Here is a 24,229-nt window from a genome sequence, read left to right as displayed (position 1 = left end):
AATGACCCTCTTCTGCCATATAGACACAGGACACACACTCCTTTTGAAGGAAACTGCTGTGAGGTGCGTTGTTCAGCTGTCCTTGCATTTAGTATGCTAAAATAATGTCCTTGTGTTTTAAGGAGGATGTGTTATGGAGATACCAGACATGTTCAAGATAGGTTCAAAGAAGCCAGGAATTTTGGGAAATCAAGGAAGGCAGGGCTGTGTATCTCTCTCATCTAAAGTGTTTGATAAAAACCCCAAAACTCACAGTTATTTCACTTTTCTACCTATTCACTGATAAAAACACTTTGCAGCTCCTTGACAAGCATTATGTTAATGAGAACAAGGTGACTATGAGGCATAAGGGGTGCTCAAATAGTTCTGAAATATCTCCGTCCAAATTGTTGACAATATCCCTCTTACTCCATTAATTTAAATCACACTGAATTCACAATAGAGGTAACTGAGAGAGGGATAAATGTATGCAAAAAAATAATCTACTTGGTTCGCATTTTCTAACCCTCTTTCCTCTAAATTGAACGTGTATCAATAGATATTTGAAATATCAAACATACAGCCATCTATGGTTTTTACTTTGGCTGACAGAGGGGGAAGTGCCAATTTTTTTAAATCCTGGTGTAGACCCTTACTCATGTTTGGATGGTACTTTGTGGGCATCCAATACTGTCAGTTCTGACTCTGCTGCAGCTCTGCTTGCCACTGTGTCCTCCTCTGACTTTACTAAGTGTAAGGCTTGGGCTAGGTCAGCCTGCTGAGATGAGGGAATACCTAGTTTTATGTGTCACTGGCATTTATGGGTTACTGGGATGGGAAAGAAGCTCATTTATGTAATACAGCCTGCACATTGCTATGTGCCCCAAGGGGAGATATTTGCTGCAAAGCACTGCCAAAAATACATGCTTAAAAAATTAGTAGCTTTGGGGGATAAAAATTGAACTTGAGCAGCTATAAGGATGATTAGCTCCTTAAATCTCTTCTGTGAATCCTATTAAATTCAACTTCTACTGCCTGAAGAGCTTCTGTCCTCTTCCCCTGCCAGCTCCCTAGATAAAGGGAATATGTAATGCTGGACAAAATATTATTCTAACAGAAGGCTTCCCTCAGAATTAAAAATGAAGAAACACTCATCAATTCCCAAATTACATGGGATTTAGCTCTATGTAGCGATACCATTTCTGACCAGTTTTGCATTCCCTTTACTGACCTGCAGAGTTCTCATGAATACTTGAAATCTATTAACTTCCTAAACAACCTCAGAAGCAACCAAGGAGAATATTTAGAACCACTGCATTTCCAGAGAGTGCTTTGTTGTATCTTTGTGTAGAAACAACAAAAAGTAGAGTCTAAAATTATTCCCTGTTTTGGGCTTTAAGACATTACAGTACTATACAATGGTGCAGATGGTGAGAAAAAGGGTCTGTTGCTGAGAATATCTGCTCCCTTTCACAAAAGTTTAAATTCACTATGACCCCATCATCTCTTCTATGTCTAACTGAGCTATCTAGAACCTGGACAGAACCTGGAATCCGGACTGCCTCCAAGATGCTCCCACGCACACTCAGGTTGTCCTTGTATGCAACCTGAAATCTAAGATGCAGTTTCTGCCCGTGTTGTACAACCCTGAACACACAGTGCATATCAACCCTCTGACTTCCCACTGGCATCTCTGGAGGCTTTCCACATTCATTTTGAAAAAAAAACAGTAGTCACCCAAGTGTTTAAGGCACAGACTTTAAGAGGCACAGAAATCCTTAGTGGTGCACATAAATAGCTGTGTGGGGTTCAGGCTGCGTAGAAGATGACAAAAAGCTGGGACACAAAGCTGGTGAAAAGCACCTGGATAAGAGTCTTGTGGAGCTGAAAAATGAATCCTGGAAAAAAATGGCCAGCACATGAGAGAAAAGAAATCTCTGGTTTTAATGTGGGACAGACATTTTGAAAAAAAATGTTCAAGTAGTTATGAGTTGTATTGTTAATCTCGGGTATTTATTGGGAGCATTCCTCACAAATACAGCCCTGCAAAAACATGCAGTTTGTCTAGCTGGTCCCTTCATGAGCATGTGGCCCAAATTCATTAGAATTTTAATCTTAACTGTGACCATTTTTTTCCCAGCCTTGAAGCCAGTGTACTTACCCAAGCCCTGTACTGGCACTGCATGAACCCCAGGAACACAGGCTGCTTGAGTGCCAGCCAAATCCTCATTAAACTCCTGACTATTCCAATCACATACTGACCAACATGTCTGAAAGGGTCAAGGAAAATAAAGGTCAGGAGAGGGTGGTGTTGTCTGCTGGTGATGTAAACCTGTGTCCTCACAGTGGTGCTGCAATTTCATCACTGCACCTGATTCAAAAATACACCAACAGGTATGTGGAATCTTGGAGAATCTACAGTGTATTTTTGGGAGATAAAGGAACATTTTTTTAATATGAGGAGAGAGTCTGGGTTTGCCTCATGATATGTGTATGGATAATCCATTTCTTATGGAATTGGTCTCTTGCATTGTAAGACTGAAATAATCACCAAATGCCAGATGTGACAAAAAATGTAATCACCCTGGTTTTGACCCCATTTTTAATCTTGTGTTAGCTTTTTGTTTCATACACGCACTTACAACTGAGCCCAAACAATAAGGATGTTTTATGCCATCGTGACAGAATGAGTGCATATTGTGCCTCCAAATCTCATAATTTCAAAAAGGGATCTGATGAATAAATAAAAGTTAATGTAAGCTCTATATTAAAAGGTTGCCTCCTTTTAAGTCTCTTTCTCTGACTTATTATCTCAATTATATCCTATATTGCTACTGCAAAGCAAAGGCTCAATTATATTCATTAGTTTATAGTCCATCTGATGTAATATTTAAAAGAGATCCAAATCTCATTTGTATTTTGTCAGGTCATCACTTTTATTTCCATGTCTAAAGCTTGGTGAAGTTTTGAAATAGCTTGACACAGCTTCCCTATCAGAAAAGCAGGAAAGGCTGCTGGAGGATGGTCTATCTGGATAAAACCAACACTGAATTCCTCAGGTTTGATTTTGCACAGATGCTGGTACAAAACACAAGAGTTCAAGTAATCTATCTGAAGGCAATTCTTTCCAACTCTAAGCACCCCAGAGAGTCAATGAGTTCTTAATTTTACCATCAGACATACGCTTTGTCAATTTCCTTTACTATGTCTTGTACCAAATATAGAATATCTGCTGTCATTATGACTGAAGAGCTCTCAGATGTGAGCATTGAGTGTGTTTGTAATTAACTACAGCCTGTCTTTATTCTAAACTCATTTTTCCAGTATTAAAGCAACATGTTCTTCAGCAGCTTATTACTACAGCTGTAAGTTGGCAATGTTTGCAGGGACAAACAGAGCACTTGAACTGTACATGTGCCATCCTTCCTGAGTTCAGCCTGAAGGATGGCCATGACACTTTTGTCTGAAAAAGCCCAGTAAAAATGCTTAAAATATTTAAACTAAAATATTGTTGCCTATATTTTTTCACATTGCATTTCCAAGAGTGTTTTGACTTATCCATAGTACCAGAATGTTCACAGCATCTCTGTAGAGAAAGGATAAATACATATTCATGCATTTTATCTTAAATGTCAAAACAGGAAATTGTTTTAAAGTCTCATTATTGAAGTGGGAAAGACAAACACAAAAAAGTTACAAAGCACTAAAATGAAACTTTTCTGCTCAAGCTTAATTTGCTTTTTTAATGTATGGATTATAGTAATTTTTTACAAAATAGGCATAGACTATTTTCTCCACCAAGATGCTGTCTCAGTGAGAATATGGTAAGTGTTATGCAAAGTAGCACTGTGGATATACCCTGGAAATGGCTCGGCATTATTTAGCAGGAAATGTTAGTCACAGATCTTCAACCAATTTTGTCCATCTGATGCTGTTTCCCCTGCCCAGGCATTCTTTGTCTCTCCAGCAGCTCTAACTGATAACTCTCCAATGCTCCCCTTTGACCTGTCTGATGCAGTAACACCTTGGTCAGCACATCAAACCTAGCAGGGTTGAGTCAGGCTGCTTCTAGCACAATACCAGGACCCCAAAGTGAGAAAAAGGGTGTCCTAAAGTTAGGCAAAAAAAGCAGTTTCAAGGAAAGTTTGGCTTGATACAGGTAATTCTGGGCAAACACAGATTCCCTCTCTGTTCCTCATGCAACTCAAGCTTGTTGCAGAACAGGGAGTACGAAGCATGTTCGTATGTGAGGATGACACAGAGGAGCTCTGAGGTCAAAGCTGTACCAGTAAATTAAACAGTCTTGGGGTACTGACACCCACCTGTCTGCACTCTTAAGTGATGGTGACAGTGACAGTTTTGATCCAGACCAATGAGCACTCTGAGAAACAGTTCACTGGCACCATTTGGAAACTAGCAGAGCCAGGGACCTTTCCCAGCAGGCAGCAGAATGAGGCCCCCCTGCTCTACAGAGAGAGATTATAATGATGCCATGGGCAATGTCAGGCCAGCTGGTCTCTGTACCAGACATGACACATTTAGTTTTTTTGCCTAAATATATTTTGACTCAGTCATGCTTATTGTGCCCTGACACATTACACCTTTAACCTGTAAAACAGTGGCAGCCTTTACTCACTTGAGCAGTCACTTGCCTGAGTTTGACCAAAATTACAGAAGTAACAGCACAAAAACTACATCCCCATCTAATGACAAGACCATTTCCAAAGGATACAGTTCTAGGGTTTCCTGAAGAAAAACATCAGCATTTTAGGAATTTGTTAAAGACTGTATTTGGGCATGGAAAATGACAAGCTGTCTGTCTAAAAACATCCTAGTTTGTCAATAATAAAGGCAAGTTGAACAAAAATTCCTAATGCAAATATAAGGTGACATTGATAGTATAGTTACTCCAATAATGACACCTGTAGGAAGCTCTTTAGCAATAGGAACAGTAAGGCTGTTGAAATTACATTCACTTTTCTTAGTTCCACCAGCACAGCAGCAGAGAGCTCATCAGCCTCAGGTGTGTTGAACCTGTGGTGTGTGTGAGCAGCCCCTCTGTTCTCTCCAGCACACTGCTGGCTAGTAATTTATATCTGGGATACATTAAAGCTTTAATTTCCAGCAAATTTGCCTTCGTTTTGGTCAGGCAGAAAACACTGTATTCCTTCTCCAGAATCTCTCTAAAAGGTCAGCTCACCAAGGGGGGCCTTTGGAAAGCTGCAGGAGTAGCATGTGGGCTGCCACATAAGGTGCAGGCAGCTGGTGTTCAGCAGCTGTGAGCTGAAAACCAGTATAGAGCTCCAAAGAGACTGCTGCCAGGCTGCTAGCTTGTTTTATGTTTGGATTTTGGGTTTGGATTTTTTTTTTTTTTTATTTTGCTACCTAACAGTGACTTTCTGGTCTTGATTTTTTGCTTTCTGTATATATGGCTTTAAAATTCTTGTTCATTACTGGCAATTTCATCTTTTATGCTTTACTGATATCAGATTTGTACACAGAAGGAGCCTTTCTGGCATGTGGCTGCAGCATTTTGTGGAGATGACTGGATCTGTTGGAAAGTATCACCTAACAGCATGACAGTGTCACTGCTGATGCCTGAAACGTGTCCTTATGTCCTTAATGCAGCTGAACTTGACACAGCTGATTTTCAGATTCTGTTTGAAAAACAGAAACTGAATGGAAAAATAACACATGATCTCCCTACATAAAAAACCCTGGACCTGTGGGTGCTTTTGGGCCCATTACATGGTGTCTCAGTGCTCTCCACCACTGGCACTGCAGACTAAGGCCAGATCAGAAGCAGCCTGGCCACAGCCCAAGTGTTCATCTGCATCTGCTTCCAAGGCAGTCCTTGCTTACCCACACAGGAACAATCTGCATCTTGCTTCAACCTAAGCCAAACACTGGGGGAATAAGCAGAGACTTTTGCACTCCATTCTGATTTGCACTCAGTCTGTTCTCTGATCTTTTGTTTGTTTTGTATTCCTACTGTGTTACAGAATATCTCACAGCTATTTGGGTCTCTTGCTTGGAGCACCTGCTTCTTTTGAGGAGACAATTTAAATCATAGTAAGGGGATATATTGTTGTTCTCAGTGTTAACTCCAGAGAGCAATAACCCCGTGGCATTCTGGGATCTGCTCATTTACCCACCTTTGCATTTGGCTTTTTGTGTCTATATTGTTTATTTATAATGCAATTTCAGTGACTGCAGTCTGGAACATGTCAGTTATCTGGAGGTCACTGGAAAATAAGTAAATATGCACATTAAATATTGATGAATTGTTTTCCTACTGTATTTAAAATGCTAAGCTGGAAATTAGGATCTTGATCCAGCAAATTTCACCATTTCATTAACCTCAGAAATGGGAAGCTTTTGTGTGTAAGGGTCTTTTCAATCCTTGTGGGAGACAGTGGCAAGAAAGTCAATAAATTTCTCAAACAATGTCTGAATTTCAGCACTTAGCAGTTTAGGGGAACACAACAGGTTTATCTGTGATACATTTTAGCAAAGCCAAATTCAGTGTATTACTTTTTAAAAATATGCTGATATTTAGGAAATACAGCCATGTGCTGGCTGAGTAGTTAAAATGCAATTTGGTGTGCAATTTTTAAATGCACACCAAATTTACAAATACTCCACACTTCAAAAAACATGTAATACTTTTTTACAAGGTATAGTATCTTTATTTTTCCCCCCTTTAGCAAAATTATTGGGTTTTGCCTTGGAAAATCCATGGAAACTTGCTGGGGAGTCAAAATTTCATGGTAAAGAACAGGAAAGTATTGTAGCTGTTACAAAAGTGAAATTAATTAGTATCTCTTTCTACACATAGTCTTTTTTCATCTCAACATGAGTTCGAAGTAGCTATCTAAAAATATGTTTATAATGAAGCTCCAGGGACTGCTGCATAACACCCTCTTGTACAGAGAAAGGTTCTTCAACCTGCTATTTCAGGACTCTAATGCATCTGGGTAATATACATTGAACTCTCAGAAATCTTCTACACATCCCTAATTATCCCATTAACTGAACTTATTCTGTGTTATATACAAACTATTTATTTCCTGTCAGACTTGATGGGGTTTTTCAAAATGGCAAAAAGAAATACAGTCTGATGCTGTATATATATTCAGGGGTCTGTGTGCAGGGCAAATTTCTAGAGGGTGATCTTTGTTCATCTTGATTGGCTTCCGTATTCTGGATCCTCAAGCAATGAAAAAACAATTAAAATTGTATATGCACTTGAGGAAACATTGTCTCTAGTAGCCCCAGAGCTGAGAGTTTTCTTTTATTTTTCTCCTTCCTGCAAGTGACTGACTGAGAATGATTCCAGCACTGTGCAGGATAATATTCAGAGTGGAACCTGGTAACAAATGGCTCCTGCTAAGTGGATACATATACTGCAACCATTAGCATGGGATCTGACTGTCTTGCAACCCCAGAACAGAACATTGTAATAAAGAGAGAGAATTATACTGGGTGAAAATGCTGAAGAGGGAGAAGTTGAGAAGAAGAAGGGCGTGTTGGAATAGCCAGGAATCATAGAACCAGTCAGGATGCCTGATTTTACCTTATACAGGTAAAAACCTGTATATCTGGTGAAGTTTCAATGCTATATTGTTTAATTTAACATAGTTGTTGAGTCCAGAGATAAGGGGATCTTGTAGGAAGAAATTTGATTTTGTAGAGGAAGGTGGGGTTAAGTACTCAAGACTGAGGCTAAAGAGTGCATTCTGTTCTTTTCTCAGTTTAAAACAGTGTTTTACAGAAAATCCTAACATAGGAAAGGGACACATTTTCAAGAAAATATCTTAGGCTAGAAGTGACATGCTCCTTCCTTTTAGATTATTTTTTGATGATTGAAAATACAATAATCTGATAATGAATATGTAACTCTATACATAGCATGAACCTAACCTTCATACTTCATCTGGAGTGCCCAAGGGAAGGGATATTATGCTTTTCAATCTACATAGTCATTCTAAATCAAAATAAACACCAGTACACAGCAGTTTCAATCAACAGACTCTTAAGCTGAACGATATTTGCCCTGATTTTACATATTAATTCTCTGGTTTTAACATCACTTACATGATACTTCCTTCTTACAGGTCAGTCATTTCAGCTTCATAATTTCTAGCTCCTAGTTTTATCTGCAGTTGATTGTAGGAGTTAACTGAGAGGTGGAGTGAGGTCTCCCTTCTCTTTCAAACAGCTGCTGGTCATCACAGTTTTTTATCTAATTCTGCTAGGTCAATACTGTTGCACTCTGAATAGAGACACACCAGATACATTTCTTCTTAGAGAATAAGGATGTTAACCACGGAGAATTCTCCATCTGAGCTATACATCAAGTCTCCCTCTAGTCAATGGAGAATAATAAGCATTTCTGTTCATCTCACCCTGAGACCAACATCTACACTAAGTTCAATGAATTACATCCTAAAATTGCCTGGTTTCTCTGTTCACCATGAATGGAGATCAGCATGAGTTGTGTGGTTGTAGGCATTTATACAGTAGACACAGGACACAGGAAGGTAGGTGTGATTAATCCAGGCACTGCCTTGGTATTTCCAGCAGATTTCTCTGTTTTGAAATTGACATCTTATGGTACAGCTCAGCAGGTTCCAGGCAGGGTAATAAATGAAGCAGCCACTGGTTTTGTTGCACTATCTTCTTATAGAAAGTAGCAGGTGTTTCCATCATCATTCAGTTAATGCAAAGTAATACGGGCAAAATACACTTTTACAGCTTCAGAACACAATATTACTATGGCATGGATAACCTAAAATTGGCACTGAAGATACCCAGGAATTGGTTTTGCTATTGCCTGTGGCTTTTGAGACACAAAAACAGTCTTGTTGAGATTTAGAGATCAATAAGGGAATCACAAGGCTGAAGGAGCTTTAAAGAGATCACCTGCTACAGACCATCTCCTGAGGCAAGGTCATCTTTAGTGAGATTATTTTTGTCTTTACAAAGCTCCTAAGTTAAAGACTTCAAACCACTAGTATTTAAGCTGATGCTTCCTAGTTGTAATTTATAGCCATCTCTTCTTGTTTTCTCTGCTAGGGCTTGAACAACAGGTGAACCTCTTCCACCTTTTCTGTAACAGACTGCTGTTCCCTGTTCTCTAAGCTAAACAATCCCATTTTGTCTGATTTTCTCATACAACACAGTGACTCTTCTCAGCATGTCTCAGCTCTGTCCAACTGTTCCACATCCATTTGTTGTCATGTCTAAAAATAAACATGGTACTGGTATAGAACCTTGCCAGACCTGTGGTGGGCGGAAGGACTGGCTCACACATTTTGTATGTTGCTGTTTCTAAGTCCCAGTACAATGTGTGATTTTTCTTGCAGCACTGTGACAGTGTTTGCCTGTGCTTGGGAATCGTCTCAAATAACCCACGGATCCTCTCCTACAGTACACTAGTTTTCCTCAGATGGATTCTCCACATATGCACTCTATTTTGAAGTAACCTGGCCTCTGTCAGGCTGACTCACTGCCATCTTTGAATTTAGTAAGTGTGATGGGTCTTTGTTCCCTTGCCCCCCACCACCCTTCTCCATCTCTGATGGCCAGTGTGGTTTGTCCAAAGATGCAAACATCAGGTGGGTATTGCAGGAGGAACCATCTAGGTGCTTGCATAATTAACGTGCTCCAGTGATGGGGGAGATGAAGAGTTTGCCATTTACTTTGGAGCTCATCAGCCTGCATACAGGTATAAAATGCTGCTGGAAACTGGGCCAGTTGGGTAAACTGGTCTCCTAAGGTTACAAGCAGCTTCTGTGTGGACTGCTACCTCTACACACAGCCCAGCAGGGACTCCTGTGGGGTGTGTTCAGCCCAAAGACAGGAAACACTCCCTGTTGTATGCACGAATGAAAAGCACCAAGATCCAGTCAAACAGGGGCATAAAATCCTGAAGTAGCTACATAGATGTTATGTGGCTTTTAAATTGTGAATTCTAAAAGGCCAAAGACTTTGAACCTGTATATTTCTAGCTTAACCAGCTTATATTATAACCATTTAGAAATAAACTGTTGAGCAAATCTGAGACTAAGTGGACTGAGCCACACCTGGAAGTTTAGAAAGCAAGTGGGTCTCACTGAAATGTTTCACTCAATAGGAAGGACAACAACCTGAGTGCACTATAATCCATGTAAGAGATGATAGAATTGTTATTTACATGCTGCACTGGCAATATTTAGACACTGTATTAGCAATAAATCTAATCACAATCATCCACACAATCACTGTGTCCTACTTCCCGTGTCTGGCCAAGAGCCTTCTCTCCACTGTTCTGCTACTGTAAGCCATGTAGTATTCTCAACTGCTCCTCTCAACAATGCAAGTACACAATGCCAAGGCAGGCCCTTGTCACATCTCTCAGACACCTTCCCATTTTGACTCTGAGTTACTGCAAATTACCCTGAGTATTCTTTTCCAACTACTTTTGTAGGCAGGCAACAGCATTTTTATCTAAATCATCCTCCCCAGTTTTCTCAGTATCTATTATGAGGAAACTTAAAAAACTCCCCAGTATTTAACATCAGCTGCATTTTATCTTTCGTCAGTAGAGGTTAGGCTGCTGTATGAGGAGGTTAGACCAGTCTGTTACAACTTGGTCTTGACATATCTGCAGAGCAGCAGACAGGCAGGTTAACAAAAGGACCTAAGTGCCACCTAACAGTAATTTCAGATCTCTAAGACTTGTATCATACAAACTTATAGCTTCTAATAACTTAAATTCCCTGGATGTTATATTTTCTTGTAGGAAGTGTGTATTTTCCCAAATACAGTCTGTACCCCAGTAACACTTAGCTCCTAAATTCCAGCAGGATTGAGTGTCCAACTGAAGATTTGTAGAAAATAAATGAAGATTTAATGGGAGAGAAATGAAGAAGAAGAAATTATGTCATTTATCCAGGAGAGAGACCTTCTAGTTCCGGTTGCTGTTCAGAACAGTTTCTACATGTTCCATTAGAATGTCACTGGATGAAAAAAAAACCCAAACCAGATGGATAATAGGCTGAATTTAAATTTTTCTTTCTAAAGTACCCTTTGAACAGAGGAATTGTGTGCATTGCAGTCTAACGATGCAGTTTGTTGGGATTAGTCACAAAAATGTTAGAAAGGCATTAATTGTCTACTGTAATTGTTGGGGTTTTTTGTCCCCCAAAATATTTCTTTCTGCTAAGCACAAATTGCACCAAAGCACCAAGGAATTCATTGGAGCCTTTTATTACCTCTCCCTTTATTTCTCTACTTTTGTGTCCTTTTAGCAGAAAAATACCTTGCTTGAAAAAACATGAGTGAAAAAAGTATAATCTTTTGAAGTGGAAGTTTCTGGTTGAGTTTAAAGATTAGCCTTTTATTAGAAAATCTCAACTACTGAGCAGCCAATTTGCATCAGTCCCATGAGAATTCTTTACATTAAGTTTTGTCATTTTTAGTTGAAAAGATTAAAGACTTTTTTGGAGCTCAAAAAGAGAAGATTTTTATTGGATGAAAATTAGGACATAGTCCTTTTCATTATTTTCTTCCAGATGAAAATTGTTCTAAATCCATTTGTGCACAGGAACATGCATACATGCCTGTATCTATCTCAATATCATCTCTCTCTATCTCTATCATCTATCTGTATCTTTATCTACACGCACATGCAGTCAAGACAAGGTGACCAAACAGATTTCAGATATGAATGGAGATTTCAGGGTTGGAGTCTTTTCATTAGCACTAGCACGTATGTGACAGATTTCTATGTCCCTCATGTTGGAGCTGTAGGGCTGCAGCATGCTTCTCAGCCTCTACATTGTCACATAAAAGCTCAGGACACTAGGAAAGAAAAGCTGAAGTACAACTTTTGAACCTGATAAAGAAGAGGTTACGCTACCTAAGACAGGATATCAAGAATATCAGGATATCAAGAAAACAAAGATACAAAATATAATATTGAAGCAGGGCTGTTCTGCTAAATAAGAATTAAAACTAAGTGAAGATGATGGTAGTGTTTGGTGATGCATTTTGATGCTGTTCCAGTACATCATTTTGATATAGCTTATCTCCTGTACTAGTGATCATCAAGCAAATGTGTCAGCAAGCAGTAAACTTGGCTGTGTGGTTACCACTGAGCTGATATTTTGGTTGTTTTGTTTCAGACATTTGAATGGCAATATCTTCTCAGAGTAGTTTTGCAAGCACTGCAGCATTCTAGCCTTGACAGACATGCCCATATTCCCCAGCTGAAGACAATGGCAGTAACAAAGAAGCCACTCACTACTAACCTTGATGGCAACCAACAGCAGAGATAACAGTGGACATACAATTTTTAGCACTAATCTTTCTCCCATTTCCTCCGCAGGCAAGGCTGTATCGGCTTCTGTATCTTGTCCTGTCAGGCAGATTTCAGATAAGATTTAGGAAAAGGAGGTTAAATCCCACATTGCTAATAAGCAATGACTAGCAGGCTACTGCAAATACAAATGTACTAGAAGTCCAAGGCATCTGCCACACCTTAGGAGAAAGCATCTGGTATTAATGCTAAGTATATAATATACAAGTACCTTCTGTGACTGAGAGTCTTCCATTAGAAATGCTCCTTCTGCTCCTTCTAGAAGAACTTCTTAAAATATCATCAAAGAATTGTTTAATACTGTTCAGAAAACTGAAGCATGCTGTAGCCTCTACAGATATGCTGAATCCTACTGCACAGAAATCCCTTTTCTTTGAAGTAAATGAATTCTTTCTTTTTGTATGGCTGATGAATATTTTATTTTAAAAAGCAAATGAAAAGTGACATAGAAATATGCATTATATATTACCCACACAAAATGATGGTGAAAGAACACGAAAATCCAGAGTCCAAAGTACAGAATATGTTTGCATTGTTACTGAGGTTTGAATGAAGTGACTTTCTTTGAAATAGGTGTATTATCTTCTGAAAGCCTTACACTGCAGCATGATTTCAATAGCAGAAAGTGCTTAAAAGAACTTATCAAGACAGGAGAACTAAGCTCCATGTCTTTCACAGTGTATGTGTTACTGCACAAGCCACTTCAGACATTTTTATTTTCACAACAGTAGATGTGCTCTTTATTCTCCATTCAACCAGCTTGAAGCGCCAGTCTCAGCCCTGACTTTAGGTAATCTTATCTACCTTCTCCCTCGCCTATAAAGAATATGGAGAATGTTTAGCATTTCTGATAAAAAAAGGGGATCTAGTTGCTGAGATATTTGCAATTTATTTAGTAATTTCCACATGTCATTTTGAATCTTAGATGCATATACTGAAATGAAGATACTAAAATCTTGTCATACCTGTATTTTTGGAAGAAAGGTTTTGAAGACGGGAACCTTGGAGAACATCAGGAAATGCACTCATGGCTACTATGAAAAAAGAAGAGGAATTTTTACTTAGCACCAGTTAGCTGTAAATTGTCCCTGAATCAGTTGATTGTTTCAGACATGCAAGTCTGAACATACAGACATAAAGAAATATTATGGAGATGCTGTATCACATATATTCACTTTTTATAGTGAACGAGACAGGAATTCTCAAAGGAAAACCCATGTAGCCCTTGTAAAACTCTAATGCATGAGATTAGAGTGAGAAACAAGATTAGGGTGAGAAAACAAAGGTAACACAGTATCTCTTAAAGACTTGAAACAGCAGTAAGTACTAGTACTCTTTTCCCAAAATGTTTATGCAGATTTTCACATATACTTAAAGAAAACTGAAATATCTTCCCTATATATGACACTGTCGGTAAACTGCAGAATTTTGTGTTCATGAGAGATGATGGTCTGTCACCTAGGCTAAATGAGTAACTGTGGGCATCAACAGTAATCAACAGAATCAACATCACGTGTGAGAAATGGCTGATACAGGGCCACACAAGCCACTTTCTAAAAATGTTTGGTTTGGTTTTGTCTTCTGTTTTGCAGTGAGAACACTGTCTGTGCCTCTGGCTATATGGATCCATGGAATATGGACTGGACTGGAGAGAGATTGTACTTCTGACTCAGGAGAGAATCTGGGCAATTTCTGCTTCTCTGAAGTTGCACTTGAGTTGTCTGTGCTGTGGTATCCTAGTAATAGCTCATAGAGAAAAGAATTTAAAGCAAAAGTTAAATATTTTAATTTGTGGGTAGGTTCACAGGAAAATTGAGATCTGCCTGCTGAGAGGAAATCCTAATTTTATATTCAACCAACCCATGACACGATGTGACTGCTTCTTAAACAAACTCCAGTGCAACTTATAGCAACCTAATGACCAAAGTTGGGCTGGTATCCAGAGCATATGGCACCAGTCAGTGATCAACAGATTGTAAATATATTATCATGTCATCCTCTTAATTTCTCTCCTGCTCCAGTTGTCAGATATTAATATTTTTGTTTTTACAAAAAAACCTGTCTGAGCTCTAAGCTACTTTTTTTTTGGCCAGACCTTGAGTTCTTAATCCCTTCTGAGGAGGGATATAGGGACAGCATTCCCATTACAAGAATGGTTGAAAAAGTTGTTTCTCATTACAAGTATCTAATTTTATCCTTTAGCATCCTCAAAAATGTCTGAATCATTTTCCAGAAACATTTGATTCATGAAAGAGATCAAGCATAGGAAATAACAGCCTCAATGATTAAACTTCAAGCTATTGAGAATAAACTCATATGATACAGAATTTAATTTCAACCTTGAGTCTTGCCGTATGTTCTATTTTAAGCTCTATAATTAAAATTACCTTCCTGATGTGTTTCATTCACTGTAAAAAAGCTTGGAATTCAACAAGAATAGTGTTCAGCTCAGTTAAGTCTGACTCTAAAACTTCCTTTCATCTGAAAATATTTAATATCATGGGAAATATTTTGCAACATTTGGGAGCAATGAAAAGGAACTTGCATGTGTCAATTTCATGGATGATAGGCTCGGATATAGCCAGAGTTCAAATTATCTCTGCAAATATACATGTGGAATTCAAATAACCATGGATTTTTAAATGGATTGTTACCATTCTTAGCCTTCCTTCAGCAGCATAAGCTGCAGCACAATTCTTCAAAGAAATAGTCTTAATCTATTTTAATGCATTACCCTCAACCAGGTAAGACTCTATAGACAAAGAGTTAAAGGGCAGATTAATTTTTTTTTTGGTAAAATTTGCAGTTGGAACATGATATTAATTCTTTGCTTTTAGCAGTATCCCAAGGCAGCACTGGAGTATGGAGTAACATATGGTCATTTCTGTATGTTTACAAGAAAAGCCATTTTTCAAATAAACAGCCATTAGCAAAAGAATAGGGGCTTCTAATCTCATTAATCCTCTAAAAGATTGCTGGTACTGGGTAGGGGTATATAAAGCTTATGCTAGCCTCTGTCTCCATTTTATTACAATAACAGAAAGCTGTTGTCCCTGTTTCATATTCCCTTCCCCCCCTTCCTCCCATGGGGGATCCTAGGAGTATTGTAAAATATATGAAGTGAGGTCAGTGGTTGCTGTCCCTCCATAAGTGCTGCAGGCTGAAGCTATGTCTATTTCATCCTTATGTTTGGATCCCAAAGGACTTTTGGGATCCAAACATAAGGATGAAATAGACATAGCTAGGGAGCAAATCCCTGACAGGAATCAAGTACCCAGGGATGTAGGTATGTATGTGGACTAAAATACACATAGATTGTAAGGAGAGTGTTATGGAATAATGAGCAGCTGATGATTACAATGCACAGGGTGCTGAAAGCACTCTGTTTCTGCCTTTAGCATGTTTTCTGTTCCTGTTGTGCTTTACTGACTCCCTGACTCTAGCAAAGGACATTTGAATCAAGCAAGGGGGAGACAGAGACGTTCTGTGCAGTGCAGAGACACCCACTGGTACACTTAAGTAAAAAAATACCCTGCTTCAAAATGTGTGAGACAGCCATCTTAACTTCTGGCAATGAAATCATAAATTGAGATTACTGAATATTAGGGAGAAACATCCTTCAAAGAGTACTGTAAGTGTTAAATGCACAGTAGCAGAGTACACAGCAGCCCATGCTGTACATCAGAGGGGACACGCCACAGCCCTTCTGCACGACTCATCCTAGAGCTGACTTTGTGTTTTACAGCTCCTAGCAGCAAATGCAGCCTGAGGCAATGAACAACGCCATTCAGAGCAGTTGTAAGACTGCTCTAAATCCTAGCAAGGGCTGTAACTGTTTTCTAGTCCTCACCATAAGAAAGCAGTTAAGGTATCTAAAAACTGACGTTCATGTGAGGTCTGTGCCAGAGATTCAAAGCTCACTAATAATTCAAATACCTTCTGTTTAATGACTAGATACTGTGCCAATATGCATAATCTAACCTGTTTACTTTAATATGCTGTTCAATCTTTATTTCCCATTTTTTTCTGCGCTTTTGCAACCACCCAATTTTCTCCCAATTTTCTGGCATGTAATCTCTGTCCCTGCTGCTTTGAGAGCACACCAACAGTGACAGCTCTTCTCCTCTTCTGAATGTTTGTGTACACATACAATGGTCAGTATTGGATTAAGACACAGGAATTAAAGACCCAAGTCTAAACCTCCAACTCTGGAATAACTAAATGAAAATCTATTGGTTGAGGTTTTTTATGAACCATCTTTTTTATTCTTGAACAAGCTTCTGATCCATATGGTCGTGAGAGTATGAGCTCACTGAACTTGACATAACCGTATTTGGTACAATCAGCAAACAGTGAAGCCACAAAGTCAGTGCTATCTTGTGTTTTAGAGTTCAAATCATTTCAGACATGTGAGAACTATCCAAGATGACAGCTATAAGTAGTCCTCCCATTCTTACTTCAAGTGTCAGGGAAAAAAAGGAACTGCAGGAACCTGATTTTTTCATAAGGGGAAATGTATGTTGCTTTGGTGTTACTCCCACCATATAAAGAAACAAGGAGTCTCAGGGCCTTGGACTAGCTGAAGTTTTTCACTCTCTGGTCTTTACTGTCATGCAGGTGGTGCAATCTAGTCAAGTGTTATTTCTGCTGTGCCTGCTAGTAACTGTGTCTTATCTGTCACTCTCTGTAAATATAAAGTGTCATGGTTGCCGCCCCTACTGCCATCAAAAATTGCATTTCATATACAGAATGAACTCGTGTCCCAAAATTTCTTAGGTTCCATGTTCTGTCCCTCATGAGTCCTTCCTGTAGCAGTCGTCACAAATTTGGCAGCACATGAATTTTCAGTGGATCATGTCTCCACTTTTCCGGACCTGTTTGCTTTCTACAAGGGGATATGCAGCAAGCCCCATATTTGTCTTTTCTTTTTCCTCTGGGAGTTTTAATTTCTGCAACTTATAATGTGGAAAATACCATAAGACTGGGGCTCAAGGGACAAGTAGATACTTTAAAAATAAATAGCTAGTCTTTGTGTTAATGAAAAAGAAGTAAGAAATATGGTCCTACAGAGAAGACACAAAGTTCAGAAAATAAATTCAGGCTGAAGACAAATAGTGTAATTTCAAAATCATTCTCCTAGTTTGTGAGGAGAGTATGGATTGAAAGTTTGAACCTGGCCTTGCCGAGCACATCCCTCGGGGATCCCGAGCATCACGACTCTTGCCCAGCTGCATCCTTGCGGTCTGTCCCGCCTCCCGCCTCTTGTTTGACGCGGTCCGTGGATGCCGGCGCAGCTGAGAGCCACGCTCGGGGTAGGGGCAGCAGCTTAACTTGGGCTTCGCCCGCCCTTTGGGCACGTGCAGCGCGCACGCCTGTGCCCGTGTGGCCGTGCCTGTATCAATCTGTGCCTGTGTCTGTGTGTCCGTCACTACGGTGAGTGTGTCTCTGCAGAGCAGCAGCCGGTGCCGCACAGGCTCCCTGCAGAGGGCGGGGTGCTGTTCCACTGCAGGCATGTGGCAGGGCCAACGGGACGGGCGCGGACGGAGGGATGCCGAGCCCCCTTCGCCCCCGGCCCTGCTCACCTCCGCCCCTCCCGCTCTGCAGAGGCCCCTTTCCTCCCGCCCACCGCAGCCAGGGCTGCCGGCCGGTGCGCGCCTCCGTCCCGCGGCACTCCTCACGCCGCTTTCCGCACACCGCTTCCAGCGCGGCTCTGCTCCCGCGCCTGGGGCACCGGGCACACGGGGCACCGGGCACCGAGCCCCCGCTCCCGCTCGTTCCCCGCTCCGCCTCACCGCCCGCTCCCGCGCGCTCCCGCTCGCTGGCGCGCGCACGAGTGACATCACCCCCGTCCAATCAGCCGCCGCCGCTCCTCGCGCCCCGCTCGGCCCCGCTCGGCCCCGGCGGCCCCGCGCGCGGCCGGGGCGGGGGCGCGCGGGCGGCTGTCAGCCCTGCCGAGCGGGCAGGGACGCGCCGAGCCGAGCCAGCGGCGCCGGCCGGGCAGCGCCGTCCGAGACGTGCCCGGTGCGCAGCGAAGGTGCGGGCGGCGCGGGGTGACAGCCCGGCCGTGCGGCGGCACTGCGCAGGTAGGGCAGGGCTGGCTCGGCAGCGGGCGCAGCGCAGCGGGGTCCCGCGTTCGAGCGGCGCTGGCAGAGCGGCCCTGGGGAGCGGGCACCGCCTCGGGTGGGTCCCCTCAGCGGCGGGAAGTCACAACTTCGCCGGCGCGGCCGGGGGCAGGCGGGGAGCTGGGGCAGGTGCGGGGCGGCGGGGCAGCACCCCTCCTTGGCGGCGGCCGGGGGCGGCGGCCCTTTCCCGGCGCGGGGAGCGGGGCGGCAGCGGGAAGCCGCCCCCTCACATGGAGCCTGCCCGCTGGGCACGGGATTACTCGGCACCCCGGGCTGCCGAAAGCGGGCCGCCTGCCCCGGGTAATCACCCGGCGAGGGCTGTCCCCGCCGGTCGTGGGCTCGGGGGGGATGCCGGGGGACCGGGGTGCTGCCGCAGGGGACGCCTCGTGCGCGGTTCCCTACGGCGCACGGATGGATTTTGGCAGCGTGTGTAAAAACGCGTCCGTACAGTGGTCTTGCAGCGCATCATTTCAGCACCATGGTCTGTGTGCCGGAGCAGCCGCAGCCTTGCGCCGTACGCTGGTTTATCTGCGTTTTGGTAGTGCTTAGTGGTGACGGGCTAAAAAGGGTGTTGGTTTTTGGTTTGGCTTTTTTTTTTTTTTTTTTTCAGTGCACCTTCTTGCAGTACAAATGGTAGCGTTTCACTGTGTTTTCTCCTTGTAAAATGGTAATAGAGCCTTTTTTCAGTGCCGCGTTTCCGTAATGTCAGTAGTTGGGGGCGGCTGTAGTAAGCTGCCGGTGAGGGCAGAAATGCCATTGCTGAGCTCCGCTAAAGGCACCTGCAAGGGCTGAGCCTGCCCCTCGGTGAGCGGCTCTTTAGGAATTGCAGCTGCTCTATGAAGCGCTGTTTAATTCTGCTTATGAAATCTACGGGAGATTATCTATGCAGTTAATCAACTCTGCTCCATTTAGTAATGAAAGTAAAGTGTGACCTCTGAGCTGTGAATGTTTTCGAGTATTATATTCTAGCACAGTCATAGTTATATAACAATATTATAATATAGTTATATTAAAGCACATTAAAAAGGGTTTGTTAACGTTTTAAAAAATAAGCCATTATGTAATTACTAGGCTGTACGACTTAGGGAAAAATACGCCTTTAAATGCAGCCACCTGTGCAGAGGTGGCTGTATCTAAGAAGGAATTAACAATATGTTACTTAGTTTCATTCTTTTGTATGGAATGGTAAACGACTAAAAATCATCGGCACAGGCCTTGAAATTACATAAGACAGGAGAAAGCTTTCTGAAATAACTGGAAGTTATAAAAATTCTCAGGTTTTTTTCATCTACCATTAGTAACTTCTAAATGTCCTTGTAGTGCAAATACCGTACAGATCTCTGTGAAAATATGATCTTTGGTCCATGTTCTTCTATAAATGATAATGCACCAAAATTTCTTTAGTAAGAACTCACCTTAATCTTTCTGAAAATTGTTGGTAGTATGAATCTTTTATTTGGTCGTTTGCATTCAAATATATGTTATCAGTTGCTTAGTTTTTCTCTTTAGCAATAGTTGACATTATAAAAAAATAGATCTTTTCTATCTCTAAATTTTGCAAAAAGTAAAAATAACCTAAGCAAAACACTTCTTCCTGGTCCATATTTGTATATTTGTATTATCCACAATGCTGTTCTAAACCAGCAAGAAATTTCCAGTTTCACTTTTAAGTGGTGCTAAAAAGTAATGCAACCTCAACACAGCTTCGTGGTAATGCAAGAACCTACTTGATTTTATAGAATTTTAAATTGAGTTTCTGTCTTAAACACCTTTTCTAGAGAAATCCCACATTATTAAGGTTAGGGGATAAAGGGGTTTTAAGTGCCTTTTTGAGCATGTACTTCTGGTACAGTCTTAATTACATGATCACATACTATTTTTTTTTCCACAGGAATCCTGTCTTTCACTGCATGGGATAGATTGAGCTCACTTAAGAGAATTCAGTATTTTTCATTGATCATTGTGTGAGCCCATGATTTATTTATTCAGTGTTACTCAGCTCTGCTTTGAAGACAGAACTGATAACATCTGTGTGAGCTTTGCCAAAGTGCTTATCAGTATGTGATCAGAATGCCCTACAAAGTACTAGTAGTTTATCAAACACTACCTAAGGTGAGACAACACTTATGCAGATGGTGAAGAAAGGCACAAAGAGGGTTAGGTGAAAAGTATTCACTCATTTTTGGTGTCCAGTTTGAAATTTTTACAATTCATGTAATTATGTTTGCTCAAGTTATACCTGCTACTGCTTTTTATAACAGTCCTGGCTGCTCCACATCTGTGAGTGTATCTGCAGAGTGAATGGGGAAAAGAGTAATTTACTGTCAATTACAAACTATGGAAGTTTTAGGTTAAATGGCTTGCTGCATGACAGTAAGGGGAATGAAGGAAACTACAATAGAGCAAATGTTAACCATTAAAGTCTTTGTGGCATATTGCAGAGCCCCTCACTCTTTTTCTTTCTGCAAGCTCAGTTCTTCAGTAGATAAAACAAGTCCTACCTGCCTTCAGTTCTGTATCATCTTCAGTGGCAAGGTAACTGAATAAGAAGCACGTGTCTACTTAAGTGTATTGTAAAAAACCAAAAACACTCAAGGGAAGTTAGTTATGGTTGCACAGACAACAGTTTGTCATTTTATACCTTTTGAGTACTTGATTTAGTAACCTTAATAATGTTCTTTTGTGTTGTTTGTGAAGTAAAATATGCATACATGTCCCATAAATGTCCTTAAAACCTAGAAAATTACATTTTAGGGAATTAAAAACAAGCAAACAAACAAAGAAGCCAACCAACCAAGCAAATGCAGAAAAAAATCAATTCTCTAAGTAAATTTCTTATTGTTTTACTTTATTGGACCTACAGTGGTTACAAAGAGAATGGGAAAAGTTTAATCCTTTGCAAAAAGCTCCTGAACTTTTACCATCATGAGTGATATTACAGGAGTGCAGTCCCTTTCATGTACAGCAGTGGTTAAACAGAATGGTGTCACTTGTAGGGCATTTGCTTGGGTAGTGGAAAAGTGGTGCAAGACTGAAGTCCGTTGTACTGTAGGCTTTAGAATGTGTTGTGGTGCATGAGGGCTCTTTTGCACGACTTCTCTAAGCATGGTCCTTTTCACTTCATCATTTATATGTATCCTAATGACAGCTCCTTTTTTGTCCTGTAGCTGGTCTGAGTGTCTTAGTTATTCCTGGTCTCGACCATTCCAAGTTTTGCTTTTGTATCTCACCCAGTCCTGTCTCCTTGCTTTTTTCCTGTCAGCTTTTCTTCAATTTACTTTCCTTTATTCCTTGGAGCCTCCTCATCCTGATTTGCCATGTCAGCCCAGTCTAGTCTCCTTTCTGCAGTCTCCAGTCACTTTTTCTGTGCTTTTAGCAGACATTGGTCTCAATTTTTATTCTTCTTCAAAGACTGTAAGGTGGCTTTTGTTCTTCTCCACCGAAACAACACGGTACTTTATGCTTAGAAGTTGATTGGTCTTTGTTACATTTTCAGAGATAAATGAAACAGCATAGAATAACTTGAAGCCTGTCTATGCTGATGGCTTCAAGCCATAGTCACAAACATTTTTTGAAGAAAAATTATTGTGGTTTTCCTTACTAAAAATTGAAATCTTAAATTTTTTGATGTGACATGTAAGTATATGTTTTATATGCATCGGCAGAAAGCAAGGACACACAGGACACTTGGACATAGCTGTAAGTAGTAGTGAACTATAGAAATGCCAAGCAACCTCAATAGTTCTATTTATGCAGAGAAATCAGCCATTCTGACTGTAGCATATCCTGTATTTTTACTTAACTCAGCTAAGTTTTGCAGGGTTCTGTGCTGGCACATAAAATAATGGATGTTTTGGGTTTTGTTTGTATTCATACTAATCTCATTTTAGCTCAAGGATTTGCTACAACCTCTTGAGACAAATACTTACAAAAAGATGATGTAAGCATCTCACTGAATTGAGATCTGGATAAAACTATTGGAGTTACCACTGCACCATGGTAGTTTTGTTTACATAAGGTAGTCTTTGGATGTGGTAAAATAGTATTTGCAATAACTTAGTAGCTTTTGTACCTGAAATAAGGGACATGGTTGAGCTATGGTTAGCACTACAGACAGAATAATTAATGTCATAGAGTATTTTAAGATGAAGAAATATAAATAAACATATTTGACAAGTTCTTTGTCTTTATTTGCGTAATGTTTTTATAATTGACATATAGTGGACAGATGATATGTTGGTGCCATGCAAATGAGTTAGCTTTGAGCACAGAGATCAGGATTTAGTCATGAGATAAGGGATCTTTTTTATAGCTTTTTTGGAAACATCCTGTTTTACTATAGACAATTCAATTTTCTCCAGTTCAGCAGGAGTTGAACAGAAGTGTTACTATTAGTTATTCCTAGTCAAGCCAATACACAGAGTTGTTCGACATGGACTTGAATTTACTGCTGCATTAGATTCGCATGAAATTGGTTTTCTTTTCCATAAAATATGAGTAATACACTTCAGCTTACTAGCTGCTAAATTTAATTTGTTTGTAAAAATCAAGGAGAGATGTTTATATGTTCAGTCGAGCATTGGAACAGGTTACTCAGAGAAGTTGTGCACTTTCTCTTCTTGAAAGATTTCAAGACTGAAAAATAAAGCCCCCAGTAACCTGACCAAATGTCTTAGCTTTCAGCAGGAGATTGGACTGCAAACCTCCTGACATCCCTAACAATATGAATTATCCTTTGACATCCCTTTTTCTGACTTGTCTTACAGCATGAAATATCCTATGAGGTTATTCTGTAATTCTCAGGGAATGGGGGGAGAAAGTCAATATACAGTTTGAACAGTACTTTCTGAATGGGAAAGGATAGCTGTGCCAACAGACAAAATACTCAATGTGTGAATGAAAAGTTACAGACTGAATTCCCTTTATAGTTTTTATTGTTAATTGTATTTAAATGCACTGCTAGATTTGCTGTGGATTAGTTAGGCTAGATGTTTTATTATAGGTCTGTTTTCAGGGAGATTATAGCAGAATTCACTAGCTTTGTCAGTTAACACGTTGTAACAGGTTGTAGTTCTTCATCTTTAAATTCATGGGGAAAAAAGAATTGGGTCTATTAATACAACTGTTCTTTATAAAAATTATATTTTTCATACAAAATCTCATACTCAAAATCTGAATGTAAATATTTAAAACAAGCACTGATGCTGCTAAGTGGAACAGGCTGTTCATGTTGTCTCAATGTTGTTCCTAGTTGTTGTGTTAATTGTTTGATCGTTCTGGGAAGGATCAGTGCTTACTCAATGAGGAGATAACTAGGTGCCTTGTCTTAACCAGAGGGATGGGACAACAGAACAGTGACTGGTTTTAACACATCAGCTTCAGTGAGATGGGAAATTTGGTGTTTTCCACCATCAGGACAGAAATCCATGTAATTTGAAATTTTTGTGTACCGTAAAAACACTGATTTTTAATTTTTTTTTTTTTTTAGGCCCTGCTTATAATTCAGTTAATGTGTGGTGCAGTGGTGAATATGTAACTTTCTGAGAACTGTCTTGATTTTATGAATACCATAAATTAACCTTTCACATATAGTTTTGTTTTTCACTATGTCTTTTCTTGAGGTTTTCATGTTTAGGATTCATCAGAGCTTAGGAGAAATAAGCCAGTTTTTTATTTCTTCAGTGAGAAAAGAGAAGCAGTCATATACCTCAGATATTTCTTCATGAAGACTTCCTTCTAGATATCTGTATTTCCAGCTAGAATG

At 40.4% G+C, this 24,229-nt stretch overlaps 2 protein-coding genes across 2 annotated transcripts in view; one reads left to right on the top strand and one right to left on the bottom strand.

Annotated features, from left to right (window-relative positions):
* LOC143694068 (uncharacterized) overlaps positions 1-18,183 on the bottom strand; it is a 36,644-nt gene extending 18,461 nt beyond the window's left edge. Inside the window, exons 1-3 of the mRNA XM_077178030.1 lie at positions 17,517-18,183; positions 13,309-13,374; positions 12,276-12,382 (exon numbers count right to left, since the gene is read on the bottom strand). Coding sequence (XP_077034145.1) covers positions 12,276-12,382; positions 13,309-13,374; positions 17,517-18,183 — 840 coding nt within the window. The remainder of the gene's footprint in view (positions 1-12,275; positions 12,383-13,308; positions 13,375-17,516) is intronic.
* A 149-nt stretch (positions 18,184-18,332) lies between these two features.
* Positions 18,333-24,229, top strand: part of CNTN1 (contactin 1) — a 211,183-nt gene continuing 205,286 nt past the window's right edge. The window contains exon 1 of the mRNA XM_054631716.2: positions 18,333-18,426. The gene's annotated coding sequence lies outside the window, so the exon portion shown is untranslated. The remainder of the gene's footprint in view (positions 18,427-24,229) is intronic.

Source organism: Agelaius phoeniceus, chromosome 5 (assembly GCF_051311805.1).
Source record: "Agelaius phoeniceus isolate bAgePho1 chromosome 5, bAgePho1.hap1, whole genome shotgun sequence".
NCBI lineage: Eukaryota > Metazoa > Chordata > Aves > Passeriformes > Icteridae > Agelaius > Agelaius phoeniceus.
This window is presented reverse-complemented; position numbering and strand designations above follow the sequence as displayed.